The sequence below is a fragment of the Nelumbo nucifera genome, chromosome 2 (assembly GCF_055504915.1).
Source record: "Nelumbo nucifera cultivar China Antique chromosome 2, China Antique-T2T, whole genome shotgun sequence".
Taxonomy (NCBI): domain Eukaryota; kingdom Viridiplantae; phylum Streptophyta; class Magnoliopsida; order Proteales; family Nelumbonaceae; genus Nelumbo; species Nelumbo nucifera.
The window spans coordinates 39,414,419-39,437,426 of record NC_142650.1 but is presented as its reverse complement, the minus strand read 5'-3'; the positions used below and the strand labels follow the sequence as shown (position 1 = coordinate 39,437,426).

Genomic DNA, 23,008 nt, shown 5'->3' with positions numbered 1-23,008 from the left:
ACAAGTTTCCCTACCTTTTTCCTAAAGATTAATTATAGCCAATCTACATTTATGGTGGGGAGCTTAGACTTAAAATACATAATCATGATTGACCAAAAGAAGTATTGCCACATAACTTGGAGGTGACTTCCATACTAAGGATGGTCTCATTATTCTCCTTTTCTTTCATGTTTCTTCTGTTGGATAGGCTTTGGAGTTCTAGTTATATTATTAGCTGATTGTAGCCATACATGATAATGATTTGATTGTAGTCATATATTTGCCATCTCTTACTTCAAATGATAGACGCATCTACAAATGTTGTTTGGCATGGATTGTTTTTCTTAGACTTTGAATGATTTTCTTCCTTCTTTGCCTCTTTGAATGTATACCATTTAAATGCTTTTTATCCATTCATATGTCCCTAAATATTAAGTAGTATTGGTGATATTATTGTAAACATCTATCTAATTTTACTATTTTATAAATAGATTAATGATTTCAAAGTTATTGATACTTTTTTTGGGGGTGGATTGCTCAACAGGACATTGATTTTTTATTGTTAAATAGTAAATTTCAAATTAAATGATATTGTAGTTGCCCCTTACTTAATATGGGGTCATTGTCTAGATAAAACATGGTAAGTCTCTTAAATCAAATAAAGAGCCTACCCTAAATGTCTATTATAAATAATTAAAAAAATGAAATAATTCAAATTAAATCAAATAATTACTTGCTGAAGATTACTGGATTAAGTAAATAATAATAACAATCAATTATTTATAGAAATAAATAATAATAATAACATTCGTCAAGTACTTAATTAAGTAAATAATAAAAAATGAAACAGCAATCATCATTTATCATTAATGTTTATTCAAAGCATGCTCCATAATAATTACCGAATACAGTAATTAAACCTTAAATAGGAATTAATATTTATTAACAGTCATTCAAATTGTTAAGCCAAATCATTAATGTTTATTCTTAAATGCAAAATATGAATTAACAAATCTATTATATAATAATTATACTCGGTTGGAAAAAAACAATTTTAAGTAAATATTTAAATAATTACAAATTTAGTTATTATTATTACTATATAGAAAAATTTTAAATTAAATACTAAAATAAATTAATAATAATAAGAATGGTTAAATTAAAATAATAAATGGTTCAAGTTGAATTTAATGACCCATATAATTTTACGGGCTTAACATATAAGGGTCAATTTATATGAACTCATAGAATGCATGAATGTCTTAAAAATGGCAGTTTATAAATAATATTAATAAATGGTGATAAAAATAACACTAATTATATATTTATAAAATATTTAATATGAATTAATATTAATATAAAATTATTAACATTACTAAAATGCTTATTAATTATCATTAATTAATTAACATTCCAAAGTAATAATTACTATCATTAGTATTAGTAATAATTAATTATAATTATTGATAATAATAACAATAGTATAATTACATTAATTAATACAATATTATTAATTATAATTAATTATAATAAATATAATTAATTATTTTATATAAATGTATGAATTATAATTGCTGATAATAATTATAATATAAATATTAACATTAAATATTTATTTTCAAAATAATTAATATGAGTTAATATAAATATAAAATGATTATTTTCGAATTATTAATTACCATTATGAAAATATTTATTAATTATCATTTCAAATTAATAATGAGCAATATTGTCAATAATAAATTACTAGTAATTAAATATTAGGAGTAATTATTATAAGAAATTATTTTTGAAATAATAATGAGTAATATTATCACTAATTAATTATTATTAGCAATTAAGTAATAGCAATAATTATTATTATTATAAGAAATTATTATCAACGATTAATTATTATTAGTGAATAATAGTTTGAATTAATTAATTATAAGTAGTTAACGGTAAATAATTAGTGATTAATTAATTATGTAGTTAACAGTAATTATTATTATCAATCAATAACTGTAATTAATTAATTAGTTTAGTAATTAACAGTAATTAATATCACAATTTCCTTTTTCTTAGGAAAGGATTGAAAGTTGGAGCTTCCCATTTCTCACAACTTTGCATGGTGGTGGGCCCCACTCTATATGTTAGTGGGTTCTTTTCTTGAACTACCACTATTCAGAATTTGACACATGTCTAGTGGTCTGTGTTCTTGAATCATAATTTGACACGTGTCCATTTTGTTTAAATCTTTGGAATGACAAGTGTCTGAATGTAGACGGGCCACATGTCTGACTGTAGGGGGCTTTGGCACGAAGCACGGCCTGCCACGAGCCAGCACAGCACAGACCGCCCTTGGCCCGCCCGGGAATGTAGCCGTTGGACCCCCCTCCCAAAGGGAGTATTTCTATATTTTGTTTATGGGGGTTGAAAAATGACATAAATGTCCCCCAACAGCTATATAACAACTAATTTATGGGGCATTTTGGGTAAAGTTATAACTTTACAATGACCAAAATACCCCTGTCAACAACTAAATAACAAATAGTTTTTGTGTATTTTGGGCAATTGAATTATGTTCAATTCCTATAAATAGTCATATCCTCCACCATTCTCATCACACCAATTCAACAATTATCTTAATTCTCTCTCTCTCTCTCATACTCATACATTCTCAATTATCTGCAATCTGAGAAATTTTGATTAGTTGATTGTCTTATTCTGCATTCTCCAATTATCAAGTCTCAACTTTATTGAAGTTTTAACTTTTAACAAGAAAAAGGCTTGTTCAACAAGCTCAAGTATCTTAATTCGGGAGGCTTGGACGTTGAAAGGCTTAAACCGTTGAAATCAAGTTGGAATTTTGAACCGGCAATCCGGGTAAGTCAAATTAGATTAATTTATATCTTTTTATAATTAAAAAAAGGCCGACCCTTCTCAAAATCGATTTCCCGACATGTTCACCATGGATGACATTCAATCGCATCACGATAGTATTAGTGTTAACAATGACGCCGATGCGTCTGATATCGATGGAAGTGGAACTTTCATCCTGGTAGTAGTGATACTAGGGGGGAAATGAGGGCTTCTAAGCTGAGTAGCCCGGTTTAGAAAGTTTTCAAAGTAGAGGATATTGAGGGGAAGGGGAAATGGCCGTTTGCCAAAAATGTAGGAAATACTCTAGTTATTGTAGCAAGGGTGGTACTAGTCATTTGAGTAGACATTTGCTCACACATGAGCAAGAGGAAGATGAAGGGAGATAAACAACCCAAACACAGATTGGGATGGGAACTATTTTTGGTACTTTTAGATATTCACAAGAAAAATGAGACAAGAACTTGCTAAGTATATTCTACATGCGGAACAACCACTTATGTTAGCTGAAGATCCAAAGCTAGAAAAATTGTTGCGTAGTTCTATAAACCCACAATATAAAAAGGTTTATAGGAATACTATAAGAACTAATGCTTTAAAAATTTTTTATTCATATCAACAAAATTTTCTTTGTTAGCAAATCTTAATTATAAAGTTGCAATTACTTTTGATGTTTGGACATCCAAATTTAATATTAGTTATATTTGTGTTACCGGTTATTTCATTGATGAAAATTGGCTTTTGAATAAAAGAATTTTAAGTTTTACTAGGCTTGAATGGCCACATAGTGGCCCAACTATTGCTGCAAGTATTTTAAATACTTTGCATGCTTATGGAATTGTTTTATATTAATTTTGATAATGCTAGCAATAATGATTATGCAATAATTATTTTTAAATCTCAATTAAAACCATGCTTAAATGGTAAATTATTTCATATTAGATGTGACAGATTTATGTATTCAAGATGCATTGAATATTATTTCAAAAATTAGAAATTGTATTATATATATAAAAAGTTAAGGGGCAAGAAAATAAGAATTTAAATATTTATGCCAAAATTATGGTTTAAAATATAAACATTTTATATTAGATGTAAAACATAGGTGGAATTCTACCTATGCCATGTTATGAAGTTTTATATCTCATAAACAAATTATTTATGATTTTTATAATTTAAAAATGCATAATGATATGATATTTGAGGAACATTGGAAAATGACAATCTGTATAAGAGATTTTTTAAAACATTTTTATGATGCAACAGATAAATTATTTGGAATTTATTATCCAACTAGTTGTAATTTACCATATCAACTAATAGTAATTAGTGATTATTTTGCCAAATATAGAAATAATCCACAATTTCAATGTATTGTTGAAATTATGGAAAATAAATTTAAAAAATATTGGGAGAACATTTCTCCCCTTTATTGTTTATCTACAATATTAAACCCTAGGATTAGGAAAGATGGTTTAGATATTTTACTTGAAACGTATTATGAAAATATGAATATTGATATAGGAAATAAAAAAAAAGAAATTAATAATTTATTATTTGAAATGTACAGTTTGTATGAATCTGAAGTTGTAGGAAATATTCCTACAACTTGTTCATCTTCTTCTTCTCTTTTTGACTTTGAGCCCAATATTAGAAGAGAAAAACTTTTTTATTTAATAAGTAGAAGAAAAAATGCTAATTCTACAACAAGTACAAGTTCATTTACTGAACTTAATTTGTATTTGCAAGCAAATTTTTCTAATTTAGGTGAAATATCAAATAATTTTGATATTTTAGCCTGGTGGAGTGAACAGTCAAAAAATTATCTGGTTCTCGCCGCCATGGCACTTGATCTACTAACCCCTCCGGTGTCCACAATTCCATTGGAGTCTTGTTTTAGTGCAAGTACCAGGGTGTTGGATGACAAAAAAAGCTACATGAACGATGAGAGCATAGAGATGTGCATCTGCTTCAAGGATTGGCTAGATGCAGAAGATAGATTACAAGACAAGGGAGGGCATGATACAACACCGGACATTTTACCCGAAGCAGATGATAAAAGTCATGAATAATGATTCATGAATTTGAATACTTGTAGAAATTTTCATTTTTTCAAATTATTGTAAAATTTTTAAATTTTATTTAATTTATTTGATATATATTTTTTAAATTTTTTAACAATGTAATTTTGTATTTTCAAATTGTAACCATATTGTATTTTTTATATTTTATTAATTTATTCCATTTTTATATTTCATTCATCCAAATATGCAATGGTCCAATCATTGTATTTGTAACTCACTAATTTGTACCATTCAAATTTAAATGAAGTAAAATTCCTATTTTTCTTTCAATTTGTTATTCCATCATTCTTATTTCAAATTGGTTAAGTATTTTTTTTTTCATTTATGTATTAAATAACTTAGATTTCTCATTTCTTAATTTTTTAAATAATTCATAATTCCCAAAGTTCATAGGAAAGTTAAATATTTTAGTTTTACAATTTTACTTAGAAAAGAAAACAAAATTTTCAAAAAAAAAAAAAAAAACAGTGCAACCCAATTCGGCCTAGGCCCAAGGCCTGCCCTATGGCCCAGCCCGGCACAGTCCAAACCCACGGCACGGCCTGCAGCTGGGCCCGGCCCAGGCCCGTGTGCTGGCACGGCACGGCATGGACCCGATTGGGCCTGGGCCGTGGGCCGTGGGCCGTGCCGGGCCGACCCCCAAAATTTCAACCGGCGAGGACGGCACAGCCCGTGGTGGCCCGCGGGCCAGCACGGCACGTGCCGTGCTCACTTTACACCTCCACATGTAAGACACAAAAGCCTGCTGCCTAAGATGTTAATACTTAAAAGCCGAAAAGTAATTAGAAAAACGAAACCATCAGCAGGGTTCCCGCAAAATGCAGCCACAACTACAAACGTTATGCATCATCCAACAAGCTTCTTTACTTGTTTCACGCAAGACCGAACTGCCATGGGATCTGGGTCCTGTTCTACGCAAGGTCACTCCTACTCCTATCTCATGGCAATCTCCTCTGATGAACAAGGTTCATATTCCAAGTAAGATAAGAGCAGTGTCTATAGATGAAATTCCTCCAAATGCCTTCCGTCGGAAGATTGATCCACACTGGAGAGGTGGGTTCAGTGTGGGAGTAGACTTGGGATTATCTCGGACGGGTGTTGCTGTCAGCAAAGGCTTCTCTGCCCGTCCTCTAACTGTAATCACTATCAAATCTCCTTTACTGGCTGTTTTTATTTCCTCTTGTTTCCTTCGGATATGCCTGCAACATCAACATTTTTAGTTTTTACTTTATTTTTGTATTTGAATTGGTTTAGGTTTTAGAGTTGCGAGGACAGAAGCTCGAGTCGCGTCTTCTCGAGATTGCAGAACGAGAGGTACATTTGTGTGTGTGCGTGTCTTCTTCTCAAGATAGTAAAATACTTTTGTTTGGTGATTTGGCTATCAGAATTAACAGAATTTGAGTGTCTTATGAGGAATTCAGGAAGCTGATGAATTTATAATCGGGCTCCCTAAATCTCGTCATGGAAAGGAGACACCGCAATCGAACAAAGTTCGCAGTGTTGCCGGGAGACTTGCAGTCCGAGCAGCAGAAAGGTCAAATAGACTCATATGATATAACTCCTATTTTTTTTTTTTTTTTAATTCTTAAATTTGGATTCCTAATTGTGAATGGGTTTCAGAACCATTAAGCTTGTATATGCTCCTATTCATGATTTTACCTTTTTATCTGCAAGACTATCAGCCTTTGACATTAAATCTATTATCCATGGAAATACCAGTCAGATGGGATGACTCTTATCATGCTGGTTTACTTGAGCCTACCGTTTGATTAGTTAATTTTTCCTCTACAATTTATGAAAGTAAATTTTTCTTGATTTATGGAATAGCCGAGTAGGAGGTATAAGATGATTAAATGTTAATTTTGTCAACTTCTTTACATACAGAGTGGTGTCACTGGAATAACCATTACACCGACCATGTTAATAAACAAAAGACATATAGTCTTGTAGAAGAACAGAGGAATTAGAGGCAAATTTCAGATGGGTAAAGAGAACGGTAAATGGGATGGTTGACTGCTTGACTAAGCAAGGGGTGTATAGGGATCAATTGCTTTGGGCAGATTTGTAATAGGGGATGCATAAGCTTGAAAAGTATTTGATTTTTCATTTGTATCAGAAACATGTTGTAATGTTTTTCAGTAAGTTAATGAATTGATTATTGATTATTGATTATTGATAAAAAAAATTCTTATAGAAGAAAATCATGTATTCAAACAATTTACTTTTATGTATTTTCTCTCACAAGTAGACTTGTTCGTGAGTGGCCTGTCAAGCTTGGCTTTACTTTTCTTCGAGCTTGGGCTTTGGGTCAGGTCCATTCAAATTTTGGCAAAACTTGAACTCGAGCCCAGCCTATGAACAGAGTTTGGATCTGGTCCCAACACAGGGTCCCAAGAACCGGTCCGAATAACCATTTGCAGCTGTACATCAGGAACATCTTGCCATGAAGGACATGGGAGATGTTCCCAATACACAACTACAATGGCTCTTGGGGTTGGTTGTTGGGACTAGATCCGAACTCCCATGAATACTCACAAGTCTACAAAAAACAACCTAAGGTTTGGTTTGGTTTGTGGGATGGGGATGGGAAAAAGGGAATATTCCAAAAATATTCCTTTTTCCTTTATTTGTTTTGAGGGAAATAAGGGGGTGGGATGGGAAAAATGTGGGACACGTGATCCCAAAATCGAGTAGGCAGGATTGCACCTAAACAGTGCGACCCTAGCGAGAAAACTCTACTGAGAAAATTTATTGGGTCTAGTGATCTAGTCAGAATAGAGCCTTGAGAGACTCTTTTTCTTCAACCTCCACCCATCCCAATGGTCGGATCTCCGATGATTTCTCCAGCCATTTTGTTCAAAGGTAAGACTAGATCCATCTTCTACATCCTTTGTTTACCTGCTGTTTTGTTTTTTTTGGTCCATTATTCCTTCTTCCCCATCCCTTTGTTTCCCCCCTTAATGGCTGGACACCCAATTGTTTTCTTCAATGTGCGGGATTTCCATATGTAAAACTAATAGGATACACATTGGGTTCCTAGATTTAACATTTTCATCCCATTTTCTTTTTTGCAGATTGAAGCCAAATCCACCAGCGGGTTCAAATCTATATTATTTTTTTGTCACTCGATAGTATAATGGGATTACTTGTTCTCTGTTTTCTTATATTACTATATTTCATTTGATGAAGAAGTGGTTTAATTGAAGATTCGGGTTTGGGTTATCTTTCATCGAACAAATGCATAAAATGGGTTCTCCAATATTTTACCAGTTCTGGATTTTATGTAGACACAACACAGTCAATGCATATCAGCGAGGTTTTACTTCTTTACCCTTAAATATATATTCACTATCTTACAAGTATATATAGCAAATCAATTTCTAGAGGGATTTGAGCATCCCAAAGTTACTAGAAAAATGTGTGTGTGTGAGAGAGAGAGAGAGAGAGAGAGAGAGAGAGTAACCATTGACTGTACCCAGATTTAGAAGCTGATAGTAATAGTAATTTCTACTTTTTATGTTTTTATTTTCAAACCACCTATTGTTTTCTTTAGGGGTATCCTATTTTTTAGAAGGTATGAAATTACCAGTTTCCTATTTTGTTTAGAAAGTATTAGGTTAAGTCAACTACCATTTTGCTGTCCTTTTATTTTTAGGGGTTTCTAGGATTCTAATTAGGAGTTAACTGCATTTTAGTAATTGCAAAATTTATAAACTTTGTGTTTTTTATATACATGTAAATCTGTCTAGAACAGAAGAATTGAATGGATTAGATGGGAAAAGGTGAGGAAATTGAAAGAGGAAGGGGGTTTGGGAATAGGGAATGTTAGACTGAAGAATCAGGCTTTGCTTAGCAAATAGCTATGGAGGTTTCCAAATGAAAATGAGAAATTATGGCACAGAGTGGTTGCAAACATTCATGGCATGTCAAGCAACGAATGGGATGCTGGATGTCTCCGTAGGGCTAACTTGGCTGCTCCCTGAAAGGCCATCCATGATGTTCTCCCTACATTCCTAAATTTTATCAGGTATGACTTGTCTTTTGGTAGCAAAATCAGATTTTGGGAGGATGTGTATTTCCTTCTCTTTGTGATCTGTCCAGGTTCAAGGGTAAGCCTATTTCATATTTCCTAAGTCAACCATCTCACCTTCCAGGGTTGAATTGGACCTTTGGATTTAACAGGAACCTTAGAGAGTCTGGACTTCTTGCAGTGCCCGAGCTGTTAGGATTGTTGAATTCAGTTTTCTTGGGGGAAGGTGGTCAGATTCTAGAATTTGGGGTCCTAATTCCGAAGGGTCCTTTTCCTGTAAATCCTTTCTACACTCGATGGTTGCCACACAATCTTCTCTTCATTTTCCAGTCAAAGAAATTTGGTGCCCTCCTATTCCCCCTAAAATCAATGCTTTTTGTTGGGAAGTTTTTCATGGTTGTATTAATACCTTTGATGTACTTCAAAGGAAAAGACCAAATTGGTGCTTGTCCCCTAACTGGTGTGTCCTATGTAAATTGAGTGGTGAGACTGTTTTCCACCGTCTTATATCTTGCCCTTTTGTCAGTTTTATTTGGAATTGGTTTACTTCCCTTTTTGGGTGCAAGTGGTCATTTCCTGACAGGGTGGAAGGCTTATTCAACCCTAATGGTATCAGTGGTAAGACAAGGAGGGGAAGGGTTCTTTGGAGGTGTACTAGAGTAGCAATACTTTGGACCATCTGGGAGGAAAGAAATGATAGAATATTTGAAAGTAAAGAAAAATGCAAGGAAGGTTTAGTTGAAACAATAATATTGAGGGTGGCACATTGGGTAAAAAGTTTGAAGCTGTTTTCAGCCTTTAAGGTCGAAAACTTTTTTAGGGTTTGGGGACTTATTGTTGCTTCATCATCTACGAGACAACAGTTTGTTGAGACTTGGTCCCCTCCAACAGATGGTTGGAAGAAACTAAACTTTGATGGGAATTGTGTGGGTAACCCAAGCCCTTCAGGTATTGGGGGGGGCATTAGAGACGAAAATGGTTTCATTATTGCCTTGTACTCTGGTTCTGTGGAGGTGGGTGATGTGGCAAGGGTAGAGTTTCTAGCTGCAGTATATGGGGTTGAGAAGGTTAAAGAGTTGGGGATTAATAGATTGATCATCGAGGGAGACTCAAAAACTGTGATAAAATGGTTGCAGAAAGGGGAAGGGGTGACATGGCTGTTGAAGAATGATTTCAGAAGATTTAAATGGATGCCAAGGAGCATGTCAATTCAGGTGGGATGGGTAAGGAGATCTGCCAACAGTTTGGCAGATAGCTTAGCAAAGCAAGGGGTTCAAAGAATATTTATGTTTTGGGCACATTTGTAATTCTGTACTGGGTCAGCTTACTATGCTGATTTCTTTGGAAACTTCTTGTTGTATCCTAAAGCATTTTAATCAATAAAATTTTTCAAAGTTATTGATCAAAAAAAAAAAAAAAGAATTGAATGGGTTAATTTGTTTCTCTACAGTTATTCTTTTCTCATCTTGAAATCAATGCCGGAGAAACATGTGATTTCTTCTTTTCTCTTTGTTATTTACAGTAGTTGCCTTCTCCTATTAGAAAACCAGCAACTATTCTCTGGATTTTGTCTTAGATTCAGAGTATACTTTGTTGGATTTTGAAGCAAGGCTACCCATTGATTTTGCCTTCTATCTACTGGTCCCTACATTACCTAGCATGCTGTTTCACTGCTATATGGTGGTGAAACTGACTATGTATACAATTATACATGTATATTAAAGACTTAAAGTAGAAACTTTGTTAGAGGTCTGTACTTATTATTTATATTCTTGCTTACTGCATGTTTAGATGTGTAAGAATTCTTGGACAAACCTCTTTTTGCTTTAGTATGGCATATTAATGTTGATCTTCCTTTTTTCTTTTTTGTTTTCTGTCTGTGTGTACCAGGGGTTGGAGGGTATACCTGCAGGATGAACATGGGACATCAATGGAAGCCCTTGATTTTATGATTGACACGTAATTATAATCTGAGTTATCTTGTTCTGTTTGCCTACTATTTCTTGGATTAAGGCATGCCTATTAATTATTATGTCTGCTCTTTCACTTGTGACAAATTGGCTGATAATTTTCTTTTCTAGTCATATTATGTGTTTACAGAGATAAATTATCATTTTCTTTGTTCAAATTCCAAAATAATAAAGGAAATGGTCCTTCTAAACACTGGATAAGTTTTCTTGTCTTTTGAAATTAACTTCTAGCTTTTCTAGTCATTTTAGAGGACTGCTTCTTACATGCTTTTAGGGCATGTGGCCTTTAGAACATCTCCTAAATGAGACACCTATCTCTAGCCTTAGGGCAGGCACTACGTTCATTTTAATAGCATCAAGGTTTCTTGATATCAAAAAATAAAACACAATTTTATTTTTGTGATTCAACTCCCTCTACTAGGGGTTGACAGTTGTAGCAATGGAATTCCTAAAGCTATGGATAATGGCACTACAATTGGCCCCATCAAACTGCCTTTATTTGGTCATTTATTTACCTACTTTTGGTTCTGTTATTCCTTGGATGGGAGGTGATTTATCCTCCCCAAACCAGATTTTCTGAACCTTTGTCTAGAAATGCTACAATATTTAACTCACAGTACTTTAGTGGAAGAATTACAAAGACACGACCAGAGATCGACTTCTAAAAGATTAAATAGAAATGAATGAATAAATACCCCCATTATGTGCAAGTAGAAGCAGTGCTGGATAACTTTGTAAACTTTGTTGAGTTATAGAGCTGGTCATAGGGTTAGGTTCTTTTTTATACATTTATTTCCTTGTTATTATTTCTTGTGTTAGTTATATGGTCTTTTGTCTCAATGATGTAACTACAACATTCGTATTAATAAAAGATATTGGGGTGGCAGTTAGAGATCAACATTTTTTCGATCTACTAGCTTTATTTTTCCAACTTTTCTTCTTCTCTTCTATCTCAGTTCAAATCATACCTGGATTACTGTTAGGATTTTTCCAAATTTATTTAGCATTATTCCAGGTCTGATCACATGGTATCAAAGCAAGGCTGATCGACCTGGACTGGTAAGGACACCACAACATAATCAATCCAGCCTTCCTTCTCACTATAGCTTGAAGAAGAGGAAAGCGACCAAGGACTGATCGCCTTCTTCCAAAAAGGACTCTTCAATACCTTGTTTATTAGTCCCCATAACAATGTCATCAACATTAATGACAAATACAACTTGCTAGAGGCAGTATCCCTACTAAACATAGAGTGATCAACACTGCACTATTTCATTCCAAATTTCTGCACAACATTACTAAATCTTCCAAACCAAGCTCTTGGAGATTATTTCAGTCCATAAATTGCCTTCTTTTAATCTGCACACCTTTTCCTTCCTCTCCCTGAACAACATACCTAGGAGGTTGCTCCATATATACTTCCTCCTCTAAGGCACCATGAAACACATTTTTCACATCCAATTGAAACAATGGTCAATCAAGGTGAACATCCAGAGAAATAATCACACAAATTGAGCCCATCTTAGCCACACATGTGAAAGTTTCAGTATGGTCACTAGTCAGCAATGTAGGTCTGTGCATACCCTTTTGCCACTAGACATGCCTTATATGTTATATCTCTCTATCTGCTCTGTGCTTCATTGTATAAACCCATCAACAACCAATTGCCTTTTTTTCCAGAAGGAAGATGAGTTAGGTCTTAGGTGTGATTAGACTGAAGAGCATGAAGTTCATCATCCATTGCCCTCTTCCATTCTGGTGAGAGGACATCATGAACTGACCTATGAACAGTCACAGAAAAAAAAGAAGGGATACAAAATTCTAATACAAAGGACAATGAAGGTGACTATCATATTGACTCTGTCTGAAGTAGAAAAGGTGAGTTGCACTTAAGTCGAAGTTTGTTCTACAATGGAGATAAGCAGGAAGTCCAAAAGGAGGAGGAATCACAAGAGTCTCTTATCAACGAGGTCAAAAGAGATGTAGGAGTGCAACCTCAAGTGGATAGTGGCCTTAATAGCTCAACCCAACTACAATAGGGAATCATTTAGTCAAGAAGAACAGAAAACCCTCCCAAATCAGAAACAAGAACAAGGTGTCCGGATGATGGATCCACAAGGGAACCAAAAAACTTCATTGGAAACACAAAATGGGGAAACAAAACTAGAATACAAGTTGGAACCCTCCCAACATGATGGGGTTGATTTCATAGGATTGGGGAATCCTGATTTGGTCGGGAATCAAAGGAACTATAGTTTTAAACCCTAGTGCGCCTGTCTTTCTACTTTCCTTTGGGAATCCTTGTAAGACTGGTGGTTTGGTTTTTGGAACTAACTCTTTTTCTAATGCTTCTGCAGATCTAACAGCTCCCATCCTTGTTCCAATTGTGCCCTTGACAATGCCAGGAGGAGGAAAGCCTATTGTAGGAGATAGTTTAGTGGGAGGAGGGCATGATGATATAGAGATAAGGAGGGATTTGTTAGGGGAAAATGAGAGGATTAGAGAGAATCCGGGGAAAATTCAGAGCCAAAAGAATGTTGAAGAGAAGGAGCTCTTAGGATATCTAAATGAAGGAAAGGGAAAGGAAGTTGATCCTAAGGAGAGAAAAAATACTGGGGACTTATAGAAGGAGGAAGATCTGGTGGTGAACTTGGCTATTAAAATGGGCCTTAAAATCAAGGATTAAGTATCGATGTCGGGTATCGTATCAGACAACTCAGATACGGATATGGATACGCTTTGGAAACGCATGGATACAGACGAAAAAGATGGAAACACATGGATACACTAGGGAAATACATACGAATTTCATAAATATGTTAATAACACTAAGTTTAAGATCAAAATGATCACAAAATAGTATATAAATACATAAAAATGTAAATATTAAGGATATATATGAAGAAATATATTACGATTAATTAACCGGGATGTATAATTTCGTTTATAGTACATCAATCAAGAGTCCAAGACACTAAACATATGCACCTATTATATTTTAATTATTATATCAATTGTTTTATATTTTACTATTTTAATTTTTTAGCATTAAGAAAAAGTCAACTAAATATTAAATTTTCAAGTGCAAATTAAAATATCAATTAATAATTTATAAAAATATAATCATAACTTACAGTATATCAAATTTGTTAAAATTTCTAAGATGCATATCATATACAAATTCATAGTTTTTAATTACTAAAATAATTATTCCATTATTAATATTTTTATTTATATAAATTTTATGAAATAAGAAATCATTTTTTGCAATAAATGTAGACTAGTGGATTTAATAAATTCAATTTAATATTATATTCTTCAATATTTTGTATATAATATTTTTTTTATTTTTTTGTAAACAATAAATATGTTGGTATTACTTATTAATGTAAATTAAAATATTAATTAATAACTAATAAAAGTATATAAAAATTTTAAGATTTATATCATGTGCAAATTTATAAATTTTGAGTATTAAAATAATTATTCTATTATTAATATTCTATTTGTATAAATTTCTTGATATTAAAATTCATTTTTTATATAAATGTGGATTTGATACATTATTTATTCTATTAGTTTATAACATACTATTTTTAAATATTATTATTTTTTTATTTTTAGTTAGAGTTGTTAAATATAAATGTGTTTTTTATTTAAATTGCAACGAACAGAAAAAGTTGTTAAAACTTATTTTATTTTACTTTATATCACGAAATGTAGCATGGCTTATTGGTTTGGAAACACATCGAATTCTAAATGTGCGTGAGGTGACCTGAGCTTGAATCACCTCATTCGCATTAATTTTTATGGAGATTCCTAAATGGACGCAATGCGTACCAATGCGTATCGACCGATACAATGCGATATAGGCCGATACGCATCCATATCCATTCGATACGAACACTTGTATTCATAGCGTATCCCATATCGTTACTAACCAATATCGATACGATACGCCCCGTATCGGACGTATCATATCGATATTTAAATCCTTGCTTAAAATAGATAATTCTAAGCAGTGAATCACGTGAAAGTTGGATGCTCCAAATTCAGGGGGGGGTCAAAGAATTTCATAAAACGTTCTTGGTGGAAAAAAATGTGAGTGAAAGATCCTATTGAGTCAAATTTGGACCATTAATCTAAGAAATAGTGAAAATTCTTGATCTCTCTCAATTCGAAGATCCAGGATTTGAATTGATGTCGTTTCATGGGGGGGGGGGGGGGAGGAGGCATTGGGTGGCTCAAGCTCCCTCTTGGGGTGCCTCAGGGGGCATAATTTCTTTGTGAAATGAGGAGTTTGTGGAAAGCTTGGAGGAATTGATTGGAAGATTCTCAGTTTTAGTTAAATTGAGATGTTTGGCTAACAATTTTGTATGGGTTATGACCAACATTTATGGTCCAAATGCGTATAGAGAGAAATGAATTGTGGAAGGAGTTGGCAGACATTAGAGGTCTATGGCAAGGACCTTGGTGTTTGGGTTTTCTGTTGATAAAAAAGTAGTGAACATTCTCAAAGAATGACGCATGTAGAGGCACAAAAGAAGTGACAAAGAGTAGGACTATAGCACTTGTACCCCTTCTGGGTCTTGGAGTACACTAAGAAAACACATTTGAGAGCCCAAGAATCCAGTTTGTCCAAATCTATACCCAAACGATGAATAAAACATATGCAACCAAAGACATGAGGCAACATAATGTAGGAACCGAAGAATCAAATTTGGAATTTTTTGAAAATTTATGTATTTTTGTATTTTTAGATAGTAGGGGTATTTTCGTCATTTTGAGCACTCCCATGTGGGCCTGAGCTATAGCATCTTGTTCCCATAGTTTAATAGGGCTTATTTTTCAATTTTCAGCTTATTTGCATTAGTAGGTAGAAAGTTATTGTGTTTCTTGATGCACAAAACAATGCATGGCATTTTTGTAATTATGATGAACAGTATTCCGAGCCACAAGCTACTCTATAAATAGATGTATTCTCTTCCTTTACAAAGAAGTGAAGATTTCTTTGGAGCTTTCTTGCAAGTTTGCTATATGGAGTGATTCTTACATATCCTAGAGTGATTGTAGGACCCTTGGAGTGATTCATCGGGATTTATTTCTCTTTTCTTCTTCTCTACCCTCCCTCTCTCTCTCTCTCTCTCTCTCTCTCTCTCTCACTCACACACACACACACTATTGTTCTCTCTTTCCAACTTGTGTCAGTTTATTCTAGCCTTGTCGCATCACTTTAGTGATTCCTACAAATCCTAGAATGATTCTAGGATCCTTGAAGTGATTCCTTGGGATTTCTTTCTCTCTTCTCTTTCTCTACCCTACAAAAATGCCACTCCTTGTATTGTGCATCAAGAAACACAATAACTTTCTACCTACTGATGCAAATAAGCTGAAAATTGGAAGATAAGCCCTAGTAAGCTATGGGAACAAGATGCTATAGCCCAGGCCCACATGGGAATGGTCAAAATGATGAAAATATCCCTACTATAAAAAACATAAATACATAAAATTTTAGAAAATTTCAAATTTGATTCTTCAATTCCGGCGTTATAACAAAAATAGAGACTAAGAAGAAAAAACAATAGTGAAGGGTGTATCACCATTTAGAACCAAAGACGACATAAGATTAATGAGGAAACAAGGACATCATCACTCTAATATTTTTAGGAACCAACATTTTAAGCAAAAGTGCCCAAGTAGTATCAAGTAAATGCCTGTTCTTCCTCTGCAACTCCATTTTGTTGTGGAGTGGAAGAGTAAGAAGACTAGTGTATAATGCCATGAGATTCAAAGAGTGTTTGGAACAGGCATTGGAAATATTCTTTTGCATTATTAGAATGGAAACATTTAATTGAAACAACAAACTGATTCTTGATTTCAGCATAGAAGGAGAGAAAATATCAAACACTTTAGTACGAGATTTCATTAAAAAAAACCCAAGTCATTCTTGAAAAATCATCAACAAAGGAAACAAAGTACTTAGGACCATTATAAGACTCAATTGGACAAGAGCCCCAAACATAATTTGTGCTTTCTCCTGTTTCTAGTCATTATACCCAAGTACCCAACAACTCTTGAATCTGGTTTATTCTCCCTGATGTACTTCAATTGACCTCTAGGCTCAGTTTGGAAAGAATACAAATGCAAATATGTACAGTACAAATACATACAAAATATAAGGTTTTGCACTCTATATATTTGCATTTATACTCCTTCCAAACTGAGCCCTAGCAGTCAGATTTGCCTCAACTGATTCTGCCCACGGTACCTAATTTGTACTATTGATCTTAACTGATGTCATTCGATAGTTATTGGGTCTGTTGTCTCAGGTTCAATGATGTAATTACAGCATTAGTATAATAAAAGATATTGGGGCGATGGTTAGAGATCAATAGTTTTTCGATCTCTACTAGATTTCAGCCCTAGTTTTCCAACTTCTTCTCTTCTACATCGACCCAAGTCATATCTAGATTAGTGTTAGGATTTTTCCAGATTTATTTAGTATTATTCAGGTCTGATCACATACTTATAGAGAAATGCCTAGGCTACACATCACTGTGATTCCCTTTGAGATGCTTTGAGTGGATTGTGAGTCACTTTTCATGCTATTTGAGAAATTAAGTATCTCTTATGGTGAGAGATGCCTTGCCAATGGGCATATAGTGTATAGAATTGAATTAAAAAGGATGAAATGACTTAAAATTCCTCTATAAAATGGATCTAAATGTAGGATTGTAGATTAACCGTTTACAGTGATAATCAAATGGCTAACCACTAGCAGCTGTTCCTCTAAGCCGTTTCTTTTTTTCTTTTTTTTTTTTTACATTTTGTTACTATTATTGGAAACCTTTTCTGAAATATTCTTTGTGCCATCAAGATAAGGGAGTACCTGTGGCTTACATTTTTATATGAATTCTTGGTGCTTTAACAGAGAAATTAAGAGGATAATTATTTAAATGGAAAATGTCTAAAGAACCTTCTCACATAAGTTTAATCCCGTTTCCATTTTCTAGGGGCATCAACAAGTCCACTCGGCAGGGAAGAATTGACGCTTTTGCTGCTATGGTATATAAGTATTCTTGCTATATATTTTTTACTATTGTTTTCATTTTCTACATGAACCTTCTCACATAAGTTTAATCCCGTTCCATTTTCTAGGAGAGTGCTGTTGATTTCTTCTTTTATTTCATTTGCTTTTGTTTCCTCCTTTGAGTTCAGATGGTTTTAGAGAGATATTTCTCTATGTCGGGTCATGGAACTGAGCTTGTTCTTCCCAAGCAGTTGGATCTTCAAGAAAAACTTCGAAAAGGTCCTCCCAAAGATGAAGATTTTTTCCCAGAAGATTTTGAGGCTTGATAATGTACCAGTACAACCAATTCAAGTAGTAAGACCCTGGTACCTTCATCAATTGTATTTTAAACCTCATTTATGTGATGGGTAATGGTGACAAAAATTAACCAGTTGAATGAGTAGGTAGTGAGTTGGAATATATTTGAGAGTAGAACTAGTGGGCCCACAAGAAAAAGAAAAAGTGATTTGTTCAAATTATTATTTTTTGCTACCCCTCTTCAGACAACCATCCTGATTTGAAAGATGGTTGTATTTTAAACCTCATTTATGTGATGGGTAATGGTGACAAAAATTAACCAGTTGAATGAGTAGGTAGTGAGTTGGAATATTTTTGAGAGTAGAACTAGTGGGCCCACAAGAAAAAGAAAAAGTGATTTGTTCAAATTATTATTTTTTGCTACCCCTCTTCAGACAACCATCCTGATTTGAAAGATGGTTTCCCTCGGCTCCTTTTATATGTATTAGGGATGCTAATTAGAATTAGAAACCTCTTGAGCAAGCCATGAACTCTGCTGAAGTTGGAAATTAAACTCTGATTCATAACTTACAGCGTATAACTAGTGGGTCCACAAGAAAAAGAAAAAAGTGATTTGATCAAATTGTTATTTTTTGCTATCCCTCTTCAGACAATCATCCTGATTTGAAAGATGGTTTGCCCTTCAGTTCCTTTTATATGTATTAGAGATGCTAATTAGAATCAGAAACCTATAGAGCAAGCCATGAACTCTGCTGAAGTTGGAAATTAAACTCCGATTCATAACTTACAGCAAGTTTAGATGCTTGTAGAACAAGTTGGTCTGATAAAATCCACTTTCATACTCAATATAATAAGGCGATTATCCAACTGACCAAGATTTTCTGGAAAGGGAATGTGAACAGAAAGAAGAAATATACTATCCATGGTGACGAGTTGTCACTGGAATATCCAAGCGGACAGTACAACACACCTTCTCCATAACAATGCATACGTGATCTTTTTTTTAACCCCAAAATTTACTCCAGGTGGGGGGGGGGGGCACCTTAAGATTTCATTAGAATATCAATAAAATCAACAGATACAGGGGAGGACATACATGATCTACCACACCTAAAATACATCAATAAAACAAAGAGAAAAAAACTAAAAAAATTATGAGTAGCTCAAGTCAATTACAATAAGCTAGTTATGCTTGTTCTTCTAGCACCTTTCTGTGAATGTGTTAGAGACATCTTTTTTTTTTCTCCATGGACTCTTCATGTATATATAGATATTTTATTATTTTATTTTTATATTTATAAAAGCCATATCAAGTAATTAAGATGCTTTTCATTTTGCTCTTCTTGCCATTTGCAGCTATGGTTTGTCTTGCTGCATTTCTAGCAGGTTTGTATTTTTCCTGAAATTGCAAAAAATTTAAGATCCGATTGAGATGCTGATTAACTTGCCTCCACCTGAAAATGGATCTACCATCATATTTTGTAATACTACAAAGTTGTTGTGTGAAAATCTGACCTGAGGGGTGTCTGTAAGTTGGATTTAAACTCTAGGTGCAGATCTTACAACCCACCAATGTGGGCTTTGTAATCATTGGCCATGACCCATGTTTTGAAGGATTGATCCATCTCAGCTGGTCTTGGTATTTGTCAGTGTGAGATCAGTAACATTGAATCAGTTTTGACTACTTTACATTATTTCATTTGTTACAATGTTTTAGACCTGAGAGGTGATAATTCTCAGAGTTCTGATTCAACAGAGTTTGCATGAGGGGGAACTTGCAAATGTGAACCAGTGGAGTGGCATCAAATGGGACATGGCTATACAAAACAAGGTCTGAATGTCAAGTAGATTTCAATGATGTTATAATGCCTCAACCTCATGCAAGGGGAGTGTCATCAATCATTCTCTTCAAATTGATAATGCCCTTTATGCATCATGGACACCATATTATGTACACACGATCAACACTACAGTGCAATCAGTTGCAATGGGACTGTCCATTTCTTCTTGTGAATGGACCATTGATGTTAATTGGTAAAGTCTACATGGTGAGCCCAAGTAGTACTTTTAAGGTTGAGTGGTAGTAGGTTAGGATTTTACAGCTACAGGATTAGTACATATCTAATCTGGGTTTGTTTTAACAGTAATGAATTAAGATGTCTATTTTTCTGCAGAATGGTTCATGAAATGTGGTTGTATTTCTTACAAATCCAGAATTTCTGAACAAAATGCCCCTCCAAGCGTTGATTCAATCTCAGCTTAGGCTTCTAAAATGGTATCCATTGGTTCCAGTTTCTCTTGAGACAAGGCAGACGGTGTATCCCTTAAACATCGTGTGATCTTTTGCATCCGTTTGATAGTTTTGTGGAAGGAAGAACCGAAGAACCAAGCATGTATTAGAAAATATGCACAGGAAGGCCATGCGAACTCAGTTGGATTAACCTTGTGCTTTTCCTTTCTGTTAGAAATGGTGAGTTCATTTCGTTCTTCAGTACAGTTCGTTAAAATCAAGGGCCTCCATCTGAAAGGGTAAGCAAATATTGCAAGGCCATGCGAACTCAGTTGAATTAACCCTGTGCTTTTCCTTTCTGCAAGCATGTCCTTACTTTCACCAGTGATCCCCATGTGATTGAGGCACAACAGAAAGGGTAAGCAAATATTAGATAAGATGATTTTGTATAGAAACAACACAAATCGTAACTAGTCTTACCTAGATGCGAACACCAACATTTAGATGAGATGATTTGGCTTCTTATTACCTTGAGATATTCGTGGAAAGAACTTGCTTCATGATCCGGATCTCCCATCTAAATGGATCTTGATCTGAGGGACCAAAATCTTGAAGTAGTAGCTAACAATGATATAGATCCATTGCCTTTTCTATGGATGTAGACCTAGAATTGTAATCCTAGAATCTTGATACAAGTCTCATAAAAAAGGACGCAAGAAAACAAAAATGGTTAGTCCTTAAGCAAGGTTGAATTGGAAGAAAATACAGGTAAAAATAAGAGAACAAAATCCATTTAATCCACTCAAAAATAAGAGAACAAAACCATCACTTTTTTTTTTTTGAATTGTAGATGACTGTTGTCTAGAATTTCTTGAGGCTTGTTGGTGTTCTTCCAATATCATCATCTCTGCTAATGAAGAATACAACATTGATTGTTAATATTGGTGGTGACAATACTACCATTGAAGTTGAAGAAGTGGGTTTGAGAAAGCAGAATGAGATGTCTCGGGTAATTCCTCCTCTATGTTGAAGGCGGTGTAGTTGCATAGTAATTCCTCCTCTATCACCATTTGAGGTTGAAGTGTAGAGTGTTGTTCTCCTTGGAGATCAGAGTGTAACCAAAGATTCTAATGTAAGAGCAGTGGACTTGGCACTAATAGTCTGCTCCATAGGTCCAATGTAATGGTGGTGGGAAACTGGAGGGGAGAGAGAGATGAAATGGGTTTCCCTCTCTATAATGGGTGTGAAGTGAAATGAGTAATGGGTAAAGTCCTTTAAAATGGGTATGACATCCTTATTTATAGAAATAGAGTGAGGTAAACTCAAGAAGTTTCTTAATCTTCCCATTTTACCCTTATTTTGGAATGTTCTTAACTGATTAATACATTAGTGCACATATTTAATTACATTATGGATATTAGGTACTTGATCCTTTAATTAATTGGCCTAAAATAGTTTGGTTCAGCCTGTACTCAATCCGAATTATTGGGGTCCACAAGCTTGTATAATAAAAAAGAATGATTTTTTGTTAATGATGGAAATAGAATAAAAGTTTAACCTAACTCATAGAAAAGTTATTTTTCCATACAAGTGCAAATTGGGCGGGCTCAATTTGAGTCTGAACCAACCCAACTTGCAATTTTAGATGAACTAGCTTGGAGTTTTGGCCTTTGGGCTTGACCTAGGCCTAGGCCCAAAAGTTTGGACTCTTCTATGTTTTTGAATTGCACCTAAGCCTAGGTTTAAGTAGCTTGAGCATGGCATACATACACATACATTTATGTCAAATTTTAGTATATGAATGATTGATCAATCCAAGCTTAAGCCTAATCTAAATGCATCAAATTTTAATGCAAGCTTGGCCCAAGTTGGACAAATTAAGTTTGACCTTGGGCTTGAGCCTTAACCCCAATGCAAAGGGTTGGGACTAGGTTGAGCACAAATTCAACCCAACCTACACAACTTGCACCCTAACAGTCAAACCATTTGGGCAAAATGGGTTAATCAATAATGTCATAATTAAATAATAAAAACTATAAAATAGAGAGAATTACAAAAAATATAAAATTATTAGAAAAAGTTGACATATTTGGAATACTATAATTTGCCATATTAAACGAAGACAAGTGTGTTAATTTTATAATTAAATATGTAAATCAAATAAAAAATTTAAAATTTCAAAAAATGAGATTGTTTTCTCTTTCAAGTCAAATAGGTCAACACATGATGCCATAATTATATAATAAAAACTTAGAAAAATAGATAGAAATGAAAAATTATAGAAAATACAAAAAATTGTAAAAAAATTGAACATCACTAATATTATATGTTTGTCGTATTAAAAGAATAATTATGATAATTAAGAAGTATTTTTATTAACATTGAAAATAAAATACAAAATTTAAATATACCAACATGCCATGCTTTCATTACTTACTTATCTTTTAATGGCTTCTAATAAGAATATTGAAATTATTATTGTTATCTGAAATTATAACGTGGAACATATGTGTACATTTACTAGTATAT

General features: G+C 33.8%; 1 protein-coding gene across 5 annotated transcripts; it reads left to right on the top strand.

Annotated features, from left to right (window-relative positions):
- The first annotated feature begins 5,700 nt into the window (after positions 1-5,700).
- Positions 5,701-20,462, top strand: LOC104599161 (Polynucleotidyl transferase, ribonuclease H-like superfamily protein). Of its 5 annotated transcripts, none has more exons than XR_735483.2 (8): positions 5,703-6,058; positions 6,177-6,236; positions 6,344-6,456; positions 10,843-10,911; positions 17,936-17,987; positions 18,141-18,306; positions 19,606-19,635; positions 20,006-20,424. XR_735483.2 is itself a non-coding variant. In XM_010261572.2 (7 exons), the coding sequence occupies exons 1-6, from the start codon at positions 5,741-5,743 to the stop codon at positions 18,276-18,278; spliced, it is 750 nt and encodes a 249-aa protein (XP_010259874.1). In that variant the 5' UTR covers positions 5,704-5,740; the 3' UTR covers positions 18,279-18,306; positions 20,006-20,424. The 5 variants fall into 5 exon arrangements, 2 of the variants coding, with proteins under 2 accessions (XP_088753686.1, XP_010259874.1); XR_002022759.2 differs by having other exon boundaries at positions 19,606-19,900; XR_016082349.1 differs by lacking the exon at positions 19,606-19,635 and having other exon boundaries at positions 5,704-6,058; positions 20,006-20,297; positions 20,424-20,462.
- Positions 20,463-23,008: the final 2,546 nt, after the last annotated feature.